The 17842-nt window shown below is 52.6% G+C and overlaps 1 protein-coding gene, 1 long non-coding RNA gene and 5 other non-coding genes across 7 annotated transcripts in view; 5 read left to right on the plus strand and 2 right to left on the minus strand.

The window, feature by feature from the left end:
• DHX37 (DEAH-box helicase 37) overlaps positions 1 to 6128 on the plus strand; it is a 28717-nt gene extending 22589 nt beyond the window's left edge. Inside the window, exons 17-27 of the mRNA XM_068563177.1 lie at positions 820 to 926; positions 1079 to 1267; positions 1691 to 1815; positions 1913 to 2029; positions 3299 to 3471; positions 3824 to 3938; positions 4064 to 4201; positions 4399 to 4493; positions 4586 to 4659; positions 5311 to 5408; positions 5567 to 6128. Coding sequence (XP_068419278.1) covers positions 820 to 926; positions 1079 to 1267; positions 1691 to 1815; positions 1913 to 2029; positions 3299 to 3471; positions 3824 to 3938; positions 4064 to 4201; positions 4399 to 4493; positions 4586 to 4659; positions 5311 to 5408; positions 5567 to 5652 — 1317 coding nt within the window. The 3' untranslated portion in view covers positions 5653 to 6128. The remainder of the gene's footprint in view (positions 1 to 819; positions 927 to 1078; positions 1268 to 1690; positions 1816 to 1912; positions 2030 to 3298; positions 3472 to 3823; positions 3939 to 4063; positions 4202 to 4398; positions 4494 to 4585; positions 4660 to 5310; positions 5409 to 5566) is intronic.
• A 1506-nt stretch (positions 6129 to 7634) lies between these two features.
• TRNAA-UGC (transfer RNA alanine (anticodon UGC)) lies at positions 7635 to 7706 on the minus strand. The gene has a single exon. It is a non-coding gene; the product is annotated as a tRNA-Ala (tRNA).
• Positions 7707 to 7955: 249 nt separating this feature from the next.
• TRNAD-GUC (transfer RNA aspartic acid (anticodon GUC)) lies at positions 7956 to 8027 on the plus strand. The gene has a single exon. It is a non-coding gene; the product is annotated as a tRNA-Asp (tRNA).
• Positions 8028 to 10015: 1988 nt separating this feature from the next.
• TRNAF-GAA (transfer RNA phenylalanine (anticodon GAA)) lies at positions 10016 to 10088 on the plus strand. The gene has a single exon. It is a non-coding gene; the product is annotated as a tRNA-Phe (tRNA).
• A 463-nt stretch (positions 10089 to 10551) lies between these two features.
• On the plus strand, positions 10552 to 10623 carry TRNAD-GUC (transfer RNA aspartic acid (anticodon GUC)). The gene has a single exon. It is a non-coding gene; the product is annotated as a tRNA-Asp (tRNA).
• Positions 10624 to 13646: 3023 nt separating this feature from the next.
• LOC137776713 (uncharacterized) lies at positions 13647 to 16419 on the minus strand. The gene is made up of 4 exons (XR_011076300.1): positions 16333 to 16419; positions 15191 to 15274; positions 14825 to 14892; positions 13647 to 13781 (listed from the first exon to the last, which is right to left on the minus strand). It is a non-coding gene; the product is annotated as an uncharacterized lncRNA (long non-coding RNA).
• TRNAA-UGC (transfer RNA alanine (anticodon UGC)) lies at positions 13928 to 13999 on the plus strand. Its single transcript has one exon. It is a non-coding gene; the product is annotated as a tRNA-Ala (tRNA).
• Positions 16420 to 17842: the final 1423 nt, after the last annotated feature.

Below are 17842 nucleotides of genomic sequence, written 5' to 3' on the forward strand. Positions count from 1 at the left end.
TAGTTATGTTTGGTATTTTATTTTCAGTGTCAAAGAACCTAGCTGACAGTTTGAATCAGTCAGTTTATTTCAGCAAATATTATAAATCGATACCTGTTTTATATTTCTGTTGTTTGGATAATCCACGGCTGAACTTGGCAGCGTTGTGTTTTAAAGGTTCGCCCACACTGTAGCATGTGTCAGAATTTCATTCCTTTTTATGGCTGAGTCACATTCCATCGTATGGATGGACCCCCGTTTATCCATCTATCGATGGATATTTGGGTCGTTCCCACCTTTTGGCTGCCATGCCTAGGGGTGCTGTGAACATTTATGTACAGATATTTATTTGAACGCTTGTTTTGAGTTGGTCACTGTAAGGTGCCACCATCCCCGACCCCGGTCACTCCCTGTCCCCTGATCATCTCACTGTCTGGGCACATTTTCTCCTGTGATGACGTTTATTCTCGTGTGTACTCACTGGTCGTCTGCGGCCCCTTCTGGCTGAATGAAAGCTCAGTGGAGGCTGAATCCTTGTCTTGTTTTTCTCTGTCTCCATCGCCAAGAACAGCCTCTGGCGCACACGAGGTGCTCAGTACATGCTTTTGAGTGAGTGGGTGATGTGAATGAATGAAGGAAGAGGGCCTTTGGCGTTCCCCCGGCACGTGGACTTTGCGTGTGTCCAGGCCCCCGTGTCCCATGTTCTGAGCGTGAGTGGTGCTCGGAGGGCAGGCAGTAGGAGCCCCGTCCTCCTGCCAGGCCTGGCCTTGCTCCCTCCTCCGGTCCCCTGCTTCCTCCTCCTCATTCATCTGTCTCCTGCCATGTCTCCCTGTGTCCCAGGTCATCAACTTCCCCTTCCCGACGCCCCCCTCCGTGGAGGCCCTCATCGCCGCCGAGGAGCTGCTGATTGCACTGGGTGCCCTGCAGGCGCCCCCAAAAACAGAAAGGTAGGGCAGGAGCTCGGGGGAAGTGGGGAGCCCAGGTCCCGCCCCGTTCTCTGCCCCTCCCCTCTCCCGAGCTGACCGAGCACCAGGCCTCTTGGTGCCGAAGGCTTCTCGTGGAGCCTTCCCCGCACCCATCACAGACCTCCATCCTCCAGGGTGAAGCAGCTGCAGAGGTCCCGGTGGAGCTGCCCCATCACTGAGCTGGGCAGGACCATGGCCACGTTCCCCGTGGCACCGCGCTACGCCAAGATGCTGGCGCTGAGCAGGCAACACGGCTGCCTGCCGTACGCCATCACCATCGTGGCCGCCATGACTGTCCGGGAGCTGTTTGAGGAGCTGGACAGGTGGGGGCCGGGGGCTGGGCATTCGGGGGCCGCCTGCCCTCGGCTGAGCGATGGTGTGGAGCCTGGCCTCCTGGGGCATCACTGACTTGTTGAGTGGTCTTGTGCGAGACCCTCGCCCGCCCTGCGCCTGGCAGTCTTCTGATCTCTACAGATCTCTGGTTTTTGTTTTTGTTTTTGTTTTTGGCCACGCCGTGTACCTTGTGGGATCTTAGTTCCCTGACCAGGGATCAAACCCGTGCTCCCTGCAGTGGAAGCGCAAGAGTCCTAACCATTGGACCACCAGGGGATTCCCACGATCATGGGCATGTTGATCAGTGACCCCACCAGGCATTTTCTGGGCCCACCCTGAGTAACTGGCGTGTTCCCTGCCTCTGCAGCCGTGTGCGGCCAGGGCAACAGCCTGAGTGGTGTGTGTGTTCGCAGGCCAGCCGCCAGCGACGAGGAGCTCGCCAGGCTAAAGGGCAGGCGGGCCCGGGTAGCCCAGATGAAGAGGATCTGGGCGGGGCAGGGAGCCTCTCTGAAACTCGGGGACCTCATGGTGCTGCTGGGTGAGTGCCCTGCGTGGCGTGGAGTGTGGCTGGTGGGGAGGTCACGCGGGGTGGGACGGGGCAGCGAGAATGAGTGACCCCCCCCCCCCATCCACAGGCGCCGTGGGAGCCTGCGAGTACGCGGGCTGCTCTCCCCAGTTCTGCGAGGCCAACGGGCTGCGGTATAGGGCCATGATGGAGATCCGGCGCCTGAGGGGCCAGCTGACCGCTGCGGGTATGGCCCTACGCCCGGCAGAGAACTTGACCCTGTTAACATTTAAAGTCGCTTTTGAGTGACGTCATCCACATACCGTCGATCTCCCTTATTCACAGATAACACATTTGCAAATTCACCTATTCGCTAAAATCTGTTTTAGAGCTTGCCACTTTTGTGGTCCTTTGAGGACACGCACACGAGCAGGGCAGTGACGTGTGGACGCTCTCCCGTCAGGTTGTCTGTCCATCTCATCCTTTCCTTGGTGACATCCCTCTTGTCACCCTTTGTCCCGGCTCTGGCCTGGACCAGCTGCTGGCCGCACCTCCTTCCCAGCAGCCTCGTGCAGGGGTCCCTGCTCCCGAGTAGGGTCCGGCCCTGGTTTGTTTCTCCAGCAGTGGGAGGGGCCCTTCTTGTTGGAGTCGGGGAGCAGCTGGCGGTTCAGCCCCTGCTTTCCGCTCCTGTTGGTCTGAGCGGTGGGGACCGGACCTGTTTGAAGCCACATTAGGGCTGGGCGTGGGTGGCAGGTCTTCCGCGTCCTGTCCCAGTGTTCTGCTTTCTTCCTGTTTCTTTCCTCTTCTCTCTCTTTTTAAGTTAAACAACATAGGTTTCACTGAGGGTTTTGTAGGGAAGACAGATTTACATTGCAGACCTCAGAACAGAAAGCCCTGGACTTCCCCGGTGGTCCAGTGGTTAGGACCCCGTGCTTCCACCGTAGGGCCATGGGTTTGGTCCCCGGTCGGGGAGCTGAGATCCGCAAGCCCACTCTCCCCACCTGCCTCCCCCGTCCTGCTCCTCTCGTTTTTTCCCTGCCGCCTCCTCCCGCCCCAAGCAGCAGGGCCCAAAGCCCCACCTCCTTTCTCCCCACCTGCGAAGTGTTCCAGAGCTTCAGATCCTTCTCATGCAGGAGAAGGAGGCCTCGCCCTGCGTCTCGCGCACGGGCTCAGCAGCGCAGGGCCCTCGAGGGGAGAGGTGGTCTCCACACTTGTCCTGCTCAGAGAGCGTGACTCGTCTGTCATGTCTCCTGGCTGGGCGTGCTCCCTGCGCCCAGGCCGACAGGGAGTCAAGTGCGAGCTCTCGCGGCAGCACGGTCCGCCGCCCGCAAGGGAATTGGGGTTTTGTCCCAAGGACGAGGCAGACGTGGGTGTGGGTGGGCATCCTCGGTGGACGGGGGCCGAGATGCGCAGGTCGCTGAGGCCAGAGCTCCGAGCTGAGCGGCGTGGGGCCTTCCAGAAGGCCGGGCGGAGCCAGCCCCCGCCTCGCCTTCCTCACGCCGGGATCTCCCCCCAGTCAACGCCATGTGCCCCGAGGCCGGGCTCTTCGTGGACCCCAAGATGCAGCCGCCTTCCGAGAGCCAGGTGACCTACCTGCGGCAGATCGTGACGGCCGGCCTGGGTGACCACCTGGCCCGCAGGGCCCAGAGTGAGGACCTGCTGGACGACAAGTGGAAGAACGCCTACAAGGTTGGACGCTCTCTGAGTCTCCCCACCCTGTGAATCTGTTTTCTGTCTCTACGGATTTGCTGTTCTACGCGTTTCACACGAATGGGATCCTACGCTGCGTGGCCTCTTGCACTGGCTTCCTTCTTCGCTCAGTGCTGCGCTTTTTGGCAGGTCACGCTGCAGCCCGTGTCAGTACCTCTCACGGCAGGGTACGCGCTCCGTCGGTGGACACACCCCGCCAGGGTAGCCGTTCGTCGGTTGACGGGCGCTCTCCTGCTTTCCTGGCTGAGGGTGTAACTGGATTCAGGGCGTCAGCCTCACCTGGCGCTCATGCATCCCCCAGGCTCACGCCCACCCCCCGTCTCTCTCGCAGACCCCCCTCCTCGACGACCCAGTCTTCATCCACCCCAGTTCCGTGCTCTTCAGGGAGCTCCCTGAGTTTGTGGTCTACCAGGAAATTGTGGAGACCACCAAGATGTACATGAAAGGTAGCGCAGCTGGCCAGCCCCTCGCCCGACCCGCGTGGCTCTGGTGAGCCGTGTCGCTGGACCCTTGAGGGGAGAACCCGTGAGCCCCTCGCCGAGCCCCCATCCCTTCTTTCCCGGGCCCCCAGGCGTCTCGACTGTGGAGGTGCAGTGGATCCCGGTCCTGCTGCCTTCTTACTGCCAGTTTGACAAGCCCCTTGAGGATCCGCCCCCCGCCTACTGCCCCGAGAAGGGGCGGATGCTGTGTCACCGGGCCAGCGTGTTCTGTGAGTCGGGGTGACTTCCCGGCGCCCTTGGGCTCCACTGGACACGTGGTCCCGCCTCCCGCGTGCCCTGGGCCGTGTGTGTGTCCTGCGCTGTCATCCCAGGCTGCGGGCCCCCTTGGTGGGCGAGGAGGGCACTGGCGGGGGAGGGTGGCGTGGGCCTCCATCGTGGCCCCTGCTCACCGGCTTGCGCGCCCCAGGTCGCGTCGGCTGGCCGCTCCCCGCGGTCCAGGTGGATTTTCCGGAAGGCCTTGACTGCTACAAGCACTTTGCCCGGGTTCTGCTGGAGGGGCAGGTAGGCGGCACAGCTCCCTCGGCCCTTTCCTTGGCACCTCGGGTGGGACGTGAGCCCCAGATCTCTCACTCCATCCTGTGGTCTGTCCCCAGGTCTTCCACAAGCTGGCCTCGTACAAGGGCTGTTTGCTGTCCAGCCCCAGCACGATGCTGAAGACGTGGGCCAGGTACAGTCCCTCCCGGGGGCGTCAGCTCGGCAGGTGGTGGTGGAGAGAGCTGAGACTAGTGCCCTGCGGCCGCTGTAACAGATCCCCACCCACTGAGGGCCTTAAAACGGCAGGAGTCTCTTCTCTCGTGGCACTCCCGGGGACTCGGGGTGAGGCTGTGGGTCCAGGAGCCCCTGCCAGCCACGTCCTCCAGCCAGCCCTTGGTCCTGAGCATCCGCTCTGTGCCGGGCGCCTTCTCGTGTTAGGGTCGAGCCGTGACCCTGTCCCGTGGCATGTTCCAGGGCAGGGAGGCTGTCCCCAAACAGAACAACTGGTACAAGGGGCAGGGGTGGCACAGCTACGAAGGGTCAAAGCAGGATGTGGAGGTGAGGCGTTTTCTGCCCGACTGAGCGGGATCAGGGGAGGCAGGGCTGCGAGCCGGGCAAGAGTCTGGAGGAAGGTTCCAGATGGGACGAGCGCCACGTGCGGGAGCAGCCTGGGTGGGCGGGTCGGAGGCAAGTGGTGGGAGGTGATGGAGTCTGGATCTTTCCATCCGGCTAGCACCCCCAGCCTGATGGAGGGAAGGGGGCTTCCTGCAGTTCCTGGGCAGGCCTGGCAGTGGTGCCAGCGTGTGGGCTTTGTGACGCCCCACGTCCTGCATCCCACCCGCAGGCTGCAGCCCAGGACAGAGAACCTCCTGAGAGCCCTTGTTGCTGAGAAAGCCGACTGCCGAGACGCCTTGCTGGCTGCTTGGAGGAAAAACCCCAAATGTGAGTCTGACCAGGGAGGGTGCCCCGTGGCGAGGGCATTGCGGGGGGACAGGATGGGGCCACCGAGGGAGCCCAGGGTTAGCGGGAGGGTCTGCCCTGCGGCGGGCGGGCAGGTGGGCACAGAGCCACTCTGACCGTCCTCCCTCCCACCCCTGCAGACCTGCTGGCCGAGTACTGCGAGTGGTTCCCGCAGGCCGTGCACGCCAATGTCGAGAAAGCCTGGCCACCCACTCCTGACCGCTGACCCGGTGCCGGCCTGCGGGGCCGAGGACTGGCCTGTGGACCCAGGGGGCTGGCGGTGGCCAGTGTCCGCTATGGTCACCCTGACCCCAGACTGTACCCAGGAGGCAGGTGGAGCCCCTGGACACCCTTGGTCATCTTGGCTCGATTCTGGGCATAGCTTGCTGCCGCCCTGGGCAATCCCACGCGGGGTGACTTTTGTAACTCTTTATTACAGGGTGGGTCATGGTTTTATCTCCCATGCTAGTCCTGCTTTAAACGTGCTCTGTGGACGACATTAGTCCCTTGTAGAGCAGCAGGGCTGGCTGGAGGGTGAAGGCGACCATGGGCCCTTCCTCCGCGCCCTGTTCCCTGCTGGTGTGGTGCACCCTGCCCACAGCCAGCGAGGTCCCCCAGGGCTCCCGCCGGCTCCTGTGGAGTGGGCGTCCCCTCCCCGGCGTCAGCTCCCCGCTGGCTACATTGCTGTAATAAACCTTAACTGTGACAGCAGGTGTATACCGCGTCTACTGAGTTCTTTGGGCCAACCTCTGAACGTGGGGGTGGTCCGGGGACATCCTGCACGTGTGCACGCACACACATACGTGGAAACTAGTTTGGATGGATGCTCGTGAACGTGTTAGTGGTAATCCCGTGGCACAGTGAGCCTGTAGAGGTTGATAATTTTTCTCACTTTTACTTAGGTATTTTTCCTGAATCAGTTTGTGTTAATATAAACGCATAAATTCAGTAATTCCCTGGTGGTCCACTGGAGGGGGCACGGGTTCGATCCCTGGTTGGGGAACTAAGATCCTGCAAGCCGTGCGGCACAGCCAGAAAATTAAAAAATAAACACAAATTCTGTAATATAAATACATACGTAAGACAGAACAACAGAGATACGTGTTTAATATTCCAAAAGTATTCACTTTCTCCACAGCCTAGCTACTAACCCTACCGTTCCCCCAAGCTAGGCGGTCTCCCCTACCCCACTCCCCCCGCGCTTAAGCCATCTGCAAGGTCTGTTAGTCGCCTCCGGGGTTTGTCCAGAACCCCCTCTTGTTCCCCACTTCCACTGCTGTGCCGTCCCCACCTCCGCTTCCAGCAAGCCTCCAGCAGCTCCCGCTTGGGCCATGGCAGTGGCTTCCTGGCGGGTCTCATGTCCACCCTGCCCGCCCATGGTGGACTCCACATGACAGCCAGAGGGAGCTGTTTTAAAACCTGAGTAAATCATGTCCTTCCCCTGCAACAGGCCTTCCAGTGTCTCGAAAGTAAATCATGTCCTTCCCCCGCAACAGGCCTTCCAGTGTCTCGAAAGATTCAACCCTCTCCTTCCCTCATTCTTAAACATGCACAGGGCTTTTTTCTGTCCCTTCAATGCAGATTCTTCCCCCTACCCACCTTCAACCTCAGGGCCTTTGCACCTGCCATTTCCCCTTTCTGCAGACAGGCCCCCCCTGACACTTTATCTACGGCCGCCTCCACGTCCTCCCCCTTTAGTCTCCATCTCATCACAATTACCGTATTCATGAAGCTCATTGCTACTTGCTTATTGCTAGTTTCCTAGACTGGAATACTGAGGACAGGAGGGCTGAGAAACCTTGCCTGCGGTATCCGGGGATACAAGGGTACTTGACACTACCTGAGCACACAGTAGGCGCTCAATGTGTCCACATCTCTTGGCACTAGGCGCTCAGGAGTCACGGAATGAGTGGCCAGTTGCAAAACCCTCCTTAGAAATCCAGTGTTTTCTAACTGCTTGATGACATGAATCACTAGGAGTGTCTGTTTAAAAACGCAGCCCACTGCTGACCTGAATCGCAATCTCCAGGGGAGGGGACGCGGGCATCTGTGATTGAGACCAAGGGCGTTTGACTAGCGCCGCCCTCTCCAACGGAGCTCCCTTCTTAAGCCAGCTGATGCGGGAGATTTGGGTCCCCTTCCCTGCTTTGCCTTCTGTTCGTGTGACTGTGATCCAGAGGGGGAAAAAAATAATTGCAGCTGGAAACGTGGAGATGCCGGGGATTGAACCCGGGGCCTCATACATGCAAAGCATGCGCTCTACCACTGAGCTACATCCCCAAGGTCCGGAGAAGTGGCTCCTCGAAGTGATGATATAGGAAGTAGCGACTTCGCTCCTCCACGTTTTTTCCGTTCTGGAGGCTCAGCGCCTTCAGAGACGCAAGTAAGTCTTTCCCGTCCCAGGAAGCCCACCAACCAGGGGCGCCCGGCACTGCGCCCATGGAGACCAGTGTCCGGAGTAGACAGGTGCGGCAGCCGGAGAATGGTGTTTCTTTATGAGTGTGGCGGGAGAAGGCGTGATAGAGCTCGTCCTCGTTAGTATAGTGGTGAGTATCCCCGCCTGTCACGCGGGAGACCGGGGTTCGATTCCCCGACGGGGAGGCTGTGTGATCGTTTTAACTCACTGCAACACACGCACACAAAAAGACATTTGGGGCTTCTCCAAAATGTCGTGACTATGATAGACAGATATGCGTGGAACCGTGTAAATTTGGTTTTCGGAAGATGTCCATTTCCTCAAGAAGATAGTGAAAAAGACTGCATACTCAGCCATGAGCACTATAGGCTCCCTTCTATGTAAGAATAACTATACATAGTGAGTATATTCGTGTTTATCTTTCTGATCGGATTACAGCAACAACTAGAGCGAACGTTATATAGCTCCCATCATGCACCAGGCAGTATTCGTAAGCGCTTTACAGGTGTGCACCCATTTAATCCTCACAATAAGCCTAGGAGGGGCGATTTTATCACATCAGACAGATGAAATGCAGGCGTAGAGCGTGGATCCAGTAACTTGTCCGAGGTCACGTGAATCAGTCTGGTCTAGACCCTGGTTACTTCTGGGGAGAAGGACGGGGATAAGGTGGGAGTGACTCTGCCTTTCCGTTCGGTAGTTTTCTGGACTGTTTGAATTTTTTTTTTTTTCGCTCTCCTTCCCTTCCTTCCTTCATTTCTTCCTTTCTCGATTTTATCAAATTGGTACACTTAGTTTTTCAAGAACTACTACGCGTTCGTGAAAGGCAGCAGTAGGGTCCCCTGCTGTATCCCCTTGCTCCTGAAGGAATTTAGGACATCCCGGTTTGGTGTACTGTTTATTTTGAGCTGTCAGCACCTCACTGGTCTCCTTGCTGCCACTTGAGCCCCTCCTGTCCGTTCTCCATACAGCAGTCAAGGGAGACTTTAAGAGGTAAATCATATCACTCACTCCCCAGCAGCTTTCCAACACAAAAGAAAGTACAAAGCCTTCACCGTGGCTTTCAAGGCTGGCAAGATCTGGCCTCTGCCCACCTCTTTGTCCTTGCCTCCTATCTTCTGTCCCCTCAACCTCTTCACCTCTTCCACGCTGACTTTCTTTCCATTCATATAACTCGCCGGACTCTGTTTCAGCCTCAGGGCCTTTGCATCAGCTGTTGCCTCTGTTCCAGAGGCTCTTCCCCCAGCGGGCTCTTCATTCTCCAAGTCTTCTCAGCACTCTCTCCTTCTCTTACTGCCCCCATCCCAGGTGTTCCATCCCATCACTACCATTTATTTTGCTTTTAGCATTCCTGTTATGACGAACTATTTTGTTACTGTATTTGTGACTGGGTTACAGTGTCATTAGGTGCTTAGCAAACACTTATTAAATGACTTCACATCATGAAGGACGTCCACGCTTGTTCATCCTGTCCCAGACAACACTCCCCAGCCACCCATCTCCCAAAGGGCAGGGAAGCAGAGAGAGCCGAACCTGGATGCCGACCTCTTGATTTCTTCGTGCCTTGAAGCCGAGCAGCTGCCACAGGTGGGGTGGCCATGCTTGGAGGCCGGATCTGAGTCACTGCCCCAAGGAAAGCCCATATGGCCTCCCACATGCCTTGGCGTGGTCAGCCTCCCTGCCATGCCTTGAGCAGCTTGGGGAGCTGCACCCAAGGGGAGACCTTGTTCAGTTGCACAGAGAAGGGAGCTTGAGAAAGCGGAGCTCTGAGCCAGGTAAGATTCGTTCTTTCCTTAATTCAGCAAATATTTTTAAGCACCTATTAAGTGCCAGACACTGTTGTCGGCCTTAAGCGATACAGCAGTGACAGAGGCTGATGAGTTCCCTGCCCGTCGTGGGTCTGTCATTCTAGCCGGGGGACAGATAATGGACAAGGAAAACAATACCTAAGCTAACAGTAAACAATAAAGGGCTAGGGTCGCGTAGGGAGGCGTGATCAGGGAAAGCTTCTCGGAGGCGGTGGCTTTGAAGGACGAGAAGGGGCGGGTGCGGGACGAGCCTGGCAGGCATGCGTTCCCGCCGACCCTGGTTCCTCAGCAGCGGATCCCCCGGTCGAGGACCCAGGGCCATTAGACGACGAGGAGGACAGAAGCGCAGGCTACAGGCGGCAGTAGCCGAAATAGCTCAGTTGGGAGAGCGTTAGACTGAAGATCTAAAGGTCCCTGGTTCGATCCCGGGTTTCGGCAGCATAACTTTTCTTCCCATGTGTCGGAGGAAAACAAAAAAGACGAAATGATTCTTTCAAATGAATAAAGGGGTTTCATTTTCTTTGCTTAAAACATCTCCGAGCAGTATCGAAGGGAAGCCAGAGGGTATGGGAACCTCCTCACAACTCCCCAACTGGAAAAATCCGACAAGACCAAGAGTTCCCTAACTCCGTTTCTTTCACTTCATAGACACTTAACCTCTGTTAGATGTCTGTTGGTTAATTTTTGCTGTTTATTAATTTTTGCTCTCTGAACCCTCATGGCTAAATCATGGGCCAGGGAGGAAAAGTACTCTTTAAGATGGAATTAAATAAAGTGGGATTTTTCCTTCTTTTGTTTTGTAGGAAAAGATGAAATATCTAACCTTTTGGAACACGTGACTAGTTAGGGAACGCTGAATGTACCTTTAAGGGCAGAGCCAAAGGGGAGATTGTACAGCTAGTCCTCGTTAGTATAGTGGTGAGTATCCCCGCCTGTCACGCGGGAGACCGGGGTTCGATTCCCCGACGGGGAGGCGACCTCTTTTCGAGCTTCAGTATATTTTCATTTCTCTTCCAAACAAATAACTTTCATAAAAATTCCTTACTCTTTGAAAGAACCAACCTGGCAGGCAAGCGAGATTTGCACCGGCGGTTGTCTATCATCCGCTTGGTCGCAGTCACGGACGAGCGTCCTCACATCACATTGTTAAAAGAAAGAAAAAGACAAAAGTTCTTACGTTGAAGTGGAATTTTCCATTTTCTGCATGCCACAGCGCCGCTGTCAAGTGTTTGGTTTATATAATGATCTCCCAGAATAAAACTGTCAACTCCTAAGTCCAGGAAATGTTCATTCTGCTGCAAATATTTCATCTTCTCATGTCTTGCGCCGGCCCAGAGGTTAGCCCTCAGAAAATGTCTGTGGATTTGAGACGGGAGGTAGGGTGAGTCTAAACTGGACCGTTTTTTTGGTTTTACTTCAGTTGCAGACTCAGCTTCCTGAATATGGCTATCATCCTTCCCGGGCTCCTAGTCTTCATTCATTTATTTGTCTGTTCATTTATTTGTTTTCACATTAATTCCATAAATATTTACTGAGTACTTATTATGTGCCAGGCACTGTTCAAGGCTCAGGGGATAGAGCAGGAAACAAAACAGGCAAGGCTCTGCCCTACTGAGCTTAGGACCAAGGCATGGACACAGGCAATAAGCAAATTGTATAAACACAGGTTCTGAGAGTGATAAATGCTATGGAGAAAAACAAAACAAATCGAAGTGATGCGATAGCGAATGCATGGGATTCACAGGTCCCTTCATTTAAAAAAAAAAATTTTTTTTTAAATAAATTTATTTATTTATTTATTTTTGGGTGTGTTGGGTCTTCGTTTCTGTGCGAGGGCTTTCTGCAGTTCCGGCGAGCGGGGGCCACTCTTCATCGCGGTGCGCGGGTCTCTCACTGTCGCGGCCTCTCCATTGCGGAGCACAGGCTCCAGACGCGCAGGCTCAGTAGTCGTGGCTCACGGGCCTAGCCGCTCTGCGGCATGTGGGATCTTCCCAGGCCAGAGGCTCGAACCCGTGTTCCCTGCATAGGCAGGCAGATTCCCAACCACTGCGCCACCAGGGAAGCCCCCCCAAATTTTTTTTTTAATTAAAAAAAAAAATCTTGGCCACACCGCGCAGCATGCAGGATCTTATTTTCCCGACCAGGGATCGAACCCGCGGCCCCTGAAGTAGAAAGGCAGAGTCTTAACCACTGGACCACCAGGGACGGCCCCATAGGTCCCTTTAGAGAGGTGGCCAGGAAGGCCTTTCTGAGGACCCTGGCAATGAAAAGAAGCCAATCATGAGGAGATCTGGGGAACAGCTTTCCAGACAGCGGGAATGGCAAGTGCAAAGGCCCTGAGGTGCATAGCAGCCTGGTCGCCTGAGGAACAGCTAGGAGGCAGGTGTGGCTAGAGTGCCCATAGAGAGGAGCAGGGGAGTAAGGGAGGGACGTTAGGGGGGTCAACAGAGGCCAGATCACCGAGGGCCTTAAAGGCCAGAGTTAGGAGCATGGATTTGATTCTAAGTTTTACACAGAAAGCAAACATAATCAGGTTTGTTTGGAGCAGAACAATCGGGGCACCTGCTGAACTGACTACATCCCCTCAGCTCGCTCCCGAACCACGTCCAAAATACCACCACCTATGTTGCCATCCTTCTTCCGTTCTGTGGCTAAGGTCGCTCTCATGGCCGCCCTCTTGAGCTACAACAATAAGGACAGAGGATGGCTTTCAACGGAGCCCCATTCCGCAACTCACCCCATCGCCCTCCTGCTCTTTTCCTGTTTCACCAAAACAGTATCAGCAAAGCGTCAGTTCACACATGGGGTGAATATGAGAAGTAGTAGCCCTTCGCTGGAGTTCATATAATAACAGCATTTTTAACAATGAGAACTGGCATTTCAGAGCACGGGCCTCGTACCAGGCACTGTTCTACACCTTCTCTGTGTAACTCATTCAATGGTCACAATCACCCTGTGAAGCAGTTACTATTCAAATCTCCATTTCACAGATGAGGCCCAGAGAGGTGAGGTAATGAAATCACAGCTGCTGGGTCCAGTGTCCCGGGCACCAGCTCATTTGGGACTTTACTATGAAGGGTTTCAGGTACTGGCAGGCTGTAAGGGAGATGATTAGTTAAGGACTGAGGTGGCAGTGTATTTTTGGGTGCATTCTCCACATCATAGTAAAGTGACTCTATTTCTTGCCAGGAAATCTCAGGTGCTGGTGGAAAGAGGCGTAGCCTCACTTTTCGGTGTTCTCCTTGTGAACCAGTGAGTGGCACCGTGATGACTTGAAGGACACTCCATACGCACTGTGACTTCTCTCCCCTTGGAGAACACTCTGGAAAAGAGGTGCTAATTGACAGCTAAGGAATGGCTCTTTTCAGTGAGCTATCACAAAGAGATTCCTTCCTTCCTCAGCATTTTAGTGGGGGTGGATCTGTTTTTTTTTAGTTTGCTGGGGTTTTTTTTTTGAATATATCTTTTTTAAATTGAAGTGTTGTGTTAGTTTCAACTGTATATATGTATATATTCTTTTTCAGATTCTTTTCCACTGAGGGTTCATGTTAACATTCAGAGCTCTTTTTTTTTTTTTTTTTTTTTGTCTGCGTTGGGTCTTCGTTGCGGTGCGTGGGCTTCTCACTGCGGTGGCTTCTCTTGTTGCGGAGCTCGGGGTCTAGGCGCGCAGGCTTCAGTAGTTGTGGCTTGCCGGCTCAGTAGTTGTGGCTCGCGGGCTCTAGAGCACAGGCTCAGTAGTTGTGGTGCACGGGTTTAGTTGCTCTGCAGCATATGGGATTTTCCCGGGCCAGGGCTCAAACCCATATCCCCTGCATTGGCAGGCGGATTCTTAACCACTGCGCCACCAGGGAAGTCCCAATATTCAGAGTTCTTGTTGGAGAAAAATAAAAAGAAAAATAAAAGGTCTGCAAACCTCACAGTCACCAAAGGTTAGCATGGTTTTAAAGACCAGGAAATCGGAGATTTCTGGGTGGAGGTGCAATGTCCTTATTTATTGGAAAGAAACTCTTTTATTTTCTGTTCCTTCTTTTCTGTCTGTGAGGAGCAACATTCAAGAATAGGTCTGTCTTCCTTTGCTCCTTGGTTCCGGTATCAGCTGGAATTTCAGCTGCAGAGCTATGAAGGACGGGTCTAGTTGGGAAACATAAAACGATTTATTTTGATTTGCTTTAAACTTTAACACCCATTTAAGTATACAACATTTTAATTTAGGGGAAAAAAAAAATCTAGAGAATAGACTATAGCAGAGAATTTCAGAAAGCGGGGTGAAAGGGGCGGGGGATGTAGCTCAGCGGTAGAGCGCATGCTTTGCATGTATGAGGCCCCGGGTTCGATTCCCGGCATCTCCAATACACCTTTACTGATTTTTTTTTTTTTTTTTCCAAATTTCTGCCCCTGTTCATCATACAAACACCATGGACGTGATTATAACAGGTATTACTCCTCCGGTCACTTCTTGGAAGTGGGATTTTCACAATAGGTGGGATCTGCCCTTCCTGAAGTCCCTAACACTCCAAATGTAATTTTGTTAGAAGAGGCAAAGGGAGGCAGTTACAAGAAACATATAAAAAGGCAAAACCTGACATGATGACTGAAACCACGGCAAAAGTGAGAATGATCATTTAGGGAATTTACCCTACGCTTCCTGGCATTGTGACTGCAGTAAAAGGCCTGGAGGCCTGGTGACTCATTCCCGGCCATCAGACGGCAAGCGTGGACGTCGTTCAAAGGTCTGAGCGTCTGTGCGGGCCCTTGCCCTTTATTTGTGCTCTCAATAACTCCCTCTGAAAATGGAGCCATTTTCAGAGGGAGCCACCCAAAAGGAAACCAGCAGACACAGCAGGCGGGATTGTGCTTCCTGCTTCCTCGGCGACAGGCCACGTCTGAACGCATGAATGGCTGTGGCGCACATACTGTTTAAACCTATGTTTATACACTGTACTTTATCATTAAAAATGAAAGCTATTTTATTAAAAGAAGGGGTCCTGTTGCACTCTGGGTTCGGTGGTTCTTCGTCTGCAGAAATAACGAATTCCTCATCCATCAAATCCTGTCTCTCATTTGATTTGCCCTCATGTTTTAAATCATAAAAACATCTCATCTTAGAGCTGGAGGGATCTGACTCTGTACAGCCTTCGTTTTTTGCGATGAAACAAATTCATGAAATGACTCACCCAGCTGGGGAGTGGAGTACTGGTGACAGCTTCTTTTTGTAATGAACTTCCGTGAAGGTTATTTCTCCCTAAATGTCAACAAGGTTTTAAGAGAACAAAACGTTGAGGTTATCTCTAAAGTTATCAGGCCTCACATGAAACGAATTATATGATTCTGTTTTACTTTGTATCTTATGCTTAAATATTTCTAATAGCACAATGACAAGGAAAAAAAACACCATAAGGAAAAAAGAACAAGGTATGCTGGGAAATGGAGCTTTCTAGAAAAGATGTCATAAATCTGAAAAAAATGTTTCCCAATGATTAGATTTGATTTTACAATTAAAAAAATCAAAGTCCATTATATGAGGTACCAAAGGTAGTCACATTCTTGCGACTTCCCGGCGATCTAGCGGTTAAGCCTCCGTGTTCCCACTGCAGGGGGACCCAGGTTCGATCCTGGTCTAAGATCTAAAATAAAAAAACTAGTCAAATTCATAGAAACAGAAAGAATGATGGTTGCCAAGGGCTGGGGGTGAAGGGTTAGTGTCTAATGGGTACAGAGTTTCAGTCTTGCAAGATGAAGAGTGGAGACGGATGGCGGTGATGGCTGCACAACAGGGTGAAAGTTGAAAGATAGCAGAACATGCCCCTGACGTTATTTTGAGCTATCGCGCTTGAAAAACAGCAAATGCAAAGCGAGGCTTTCACTGAACTCCCCTTCTCCGCCCAAAGACAGATCCTTCAAACGGAACTCCATGGTCCTAGATCCCCTCCCCAGGAGTTTCACCAAGCAGGGAAGATTGGCTTTTGACACAGGAGAGACTAAAAGTTGATACCAAACTGTGTCACAAGCTATCATATCTCTATCCATTCTTCTATTCTCCCAGTAAAAATCATTTACTCTCCCTTAAGAGGACTTTCCCTGTTAAGATGGTATTTAAGCCTAAATTCTAAAGTCACATCTTTGAGTGACACATTTTCCCTCCGGGGTATCTCCCATATATTCAAGACGTGTGCATGTTAATAAATTATTGTGCTTTGTTTTGTTTTGTTCCTCTTGTTAATCTGTCTTTCATTACAGGCATCTCAGCTAAGAACTCAGAAGGGTAAAAGGAAAATTATTTTTCCTCCCCTACGAGGTATACTTAACACTACTGAACTGTACGCTAAAAAATGGTTGAGATGATATATTTTGTGTGTATTTTGCCACAATTTAAAGACAACAAATTGAAACACAAAACAAAGACCCGGTAAGTTAACTAACTTCTTAACGTTCCTATACTAGGCAAAACTGGGGACTGGAGCTTCGGTCTGATTTTCTGACTGGTGGGGGATGAAATGGGTTATTTTGAAGCCAGAGAAGTTTGTTTTCTGCCACACAATGCAAATACACAAATGTAAGCAGGAAAAGGAACAGAGCCTCTAGGGCTTCTTCTTCTTCTTTTTCTTCCCCCCCCCCCCCCCAAGCCGCAGATTCCCTTGACTTCCTTTTATGGTTATGTAACTGATGACAACACAAGGCAAACCTTTCCCATCCAGCTCTCCGATTTCACCCTTTCCCTTGGGAGGAAAATGTTTGCTGGTCGTTGTGCGAACAGTCTCATGATGCTGAGTTAAGCCCCATACAAGGTTGTGTGACCTTCAGGGGAGCTGAGTCCTTTGGGGGAAGGAGGAAAGGCCGGCGGACCAGCAGGCAGCAGTCCAGCCCCCTGCAGCCCAACACCCAGGCCCTTTGTGAGCTCAGCTCATCACGTGCTCACGCCTGCCCACCAATCCCGCCTTGTTGCTGGGTCTCTGTCACTCTTCCATTGGTGCCAGCTCTGAAGCAATCCCTTCTGGGGCGCCTGCAAACGATGGGTCAGTGGATGAAGGAGCTGAAAATGGATCCAGTGACTCAAGCGGCTTCTGGCACGTTCTAGCACATTGCATTCTAGGTCAGGGGATTTTAGGAGCGTGACTTGATACCCGATTCCTGAATCCAAGTGGGACATTTAGACTTTGGGAGTCCTTCTCAGCAAATAGAAAAGCAGTTGTAGCAACAGCAACAAAAATCCTCTGTACAGCAGGGTTTATCAACCCAATGGATTACTGACATTGGGGACCGGGTAATTCTGTATTATGGGGGACCGTCCATTGAAGGATGTTTAGCAGCAGCCCTGGCCTTTATCACTAGATGCTAGTGGCACCCCTCTCCCCCAATACCACAGTATGACAACCAAAAATGTCTCCTGGGAATTCCCTGGCAGTCCAGTGGTTACGACTCCGTGCTTTCACTGCTGTGGCCTAGGTTCAATCCCTGGTCAGGGAACTAAGATCCCGAGAGCGGAGAGGGGGCCAAAAAAAAAAAAAAAAAAAAAAGTCTCCAGCCAAATGTCCACCGATGGGCCAAATCATTCGTGGTTGAGAACCACTGCTCCAAATAAACAGCAGCCACCTGTCTTTGGGGAGGTCATTTTTCCCTCCCCTCCCCCTCACCTCAGTGCCCTTGGACAAATGTTTATTACTATTTGCTTCAACTGAACCCACAGTTAGACTTAAGTTAGGGACCGCAGGGGTGGTGCAGAGAATTTTTCTGCCAGAGGCAACACAGTGTTCTCAGCTCATAAGAATGTTGTTTTCTCTTTGAAGATAACCCTGGGCCCATTCCCCACCCTTTGAGCCTCTCTTCTCCCTCCTCTCCCCCTCTTTCTCCTTCTTTCCCTCCCTTGCCTCTGAAATCAGGCCTGTTTTTCTCTGTATCTTTTGGACCATGAAGAAAACTATGTCACTAAGCTCGTGACTCAGCCTTGAAACAACAGGAATCACAAGGCTTGCAGGAAAGGAACAGCCAAAAGCAAACAGGGTGTGGTTTGAAGCCAGGTCTAGTCACCTGAGAAAGAACCTCAGCTTTTTGTTCCTCTGAAAACTTCTTTCTGAAATTTAGGGAGAAAAGAAGAAAAAAAAGCTTTATAAAGAGGCTTGCTGTTCTGTTCCTTTAAATCCCCTTTCCAAAAAGTTAGAAATAACCTTCACAGAGGTCTGTATTGGAAGTCACTT

Source organism: Eschrichtius robustus, chromosome 14, assembly GCF_028021215.1.
Source record: "Eschrichtius robustus isolate mEscRob2 chromosome 14, mEscRob2.pri, whole genome shotgun sequence".
NCBI lineage: Eukaryota > Metazoa > Chordata > Mammalia > Artiodactyla > Eschrichtiidae > Eschrichtius > Eschrichtius robustus.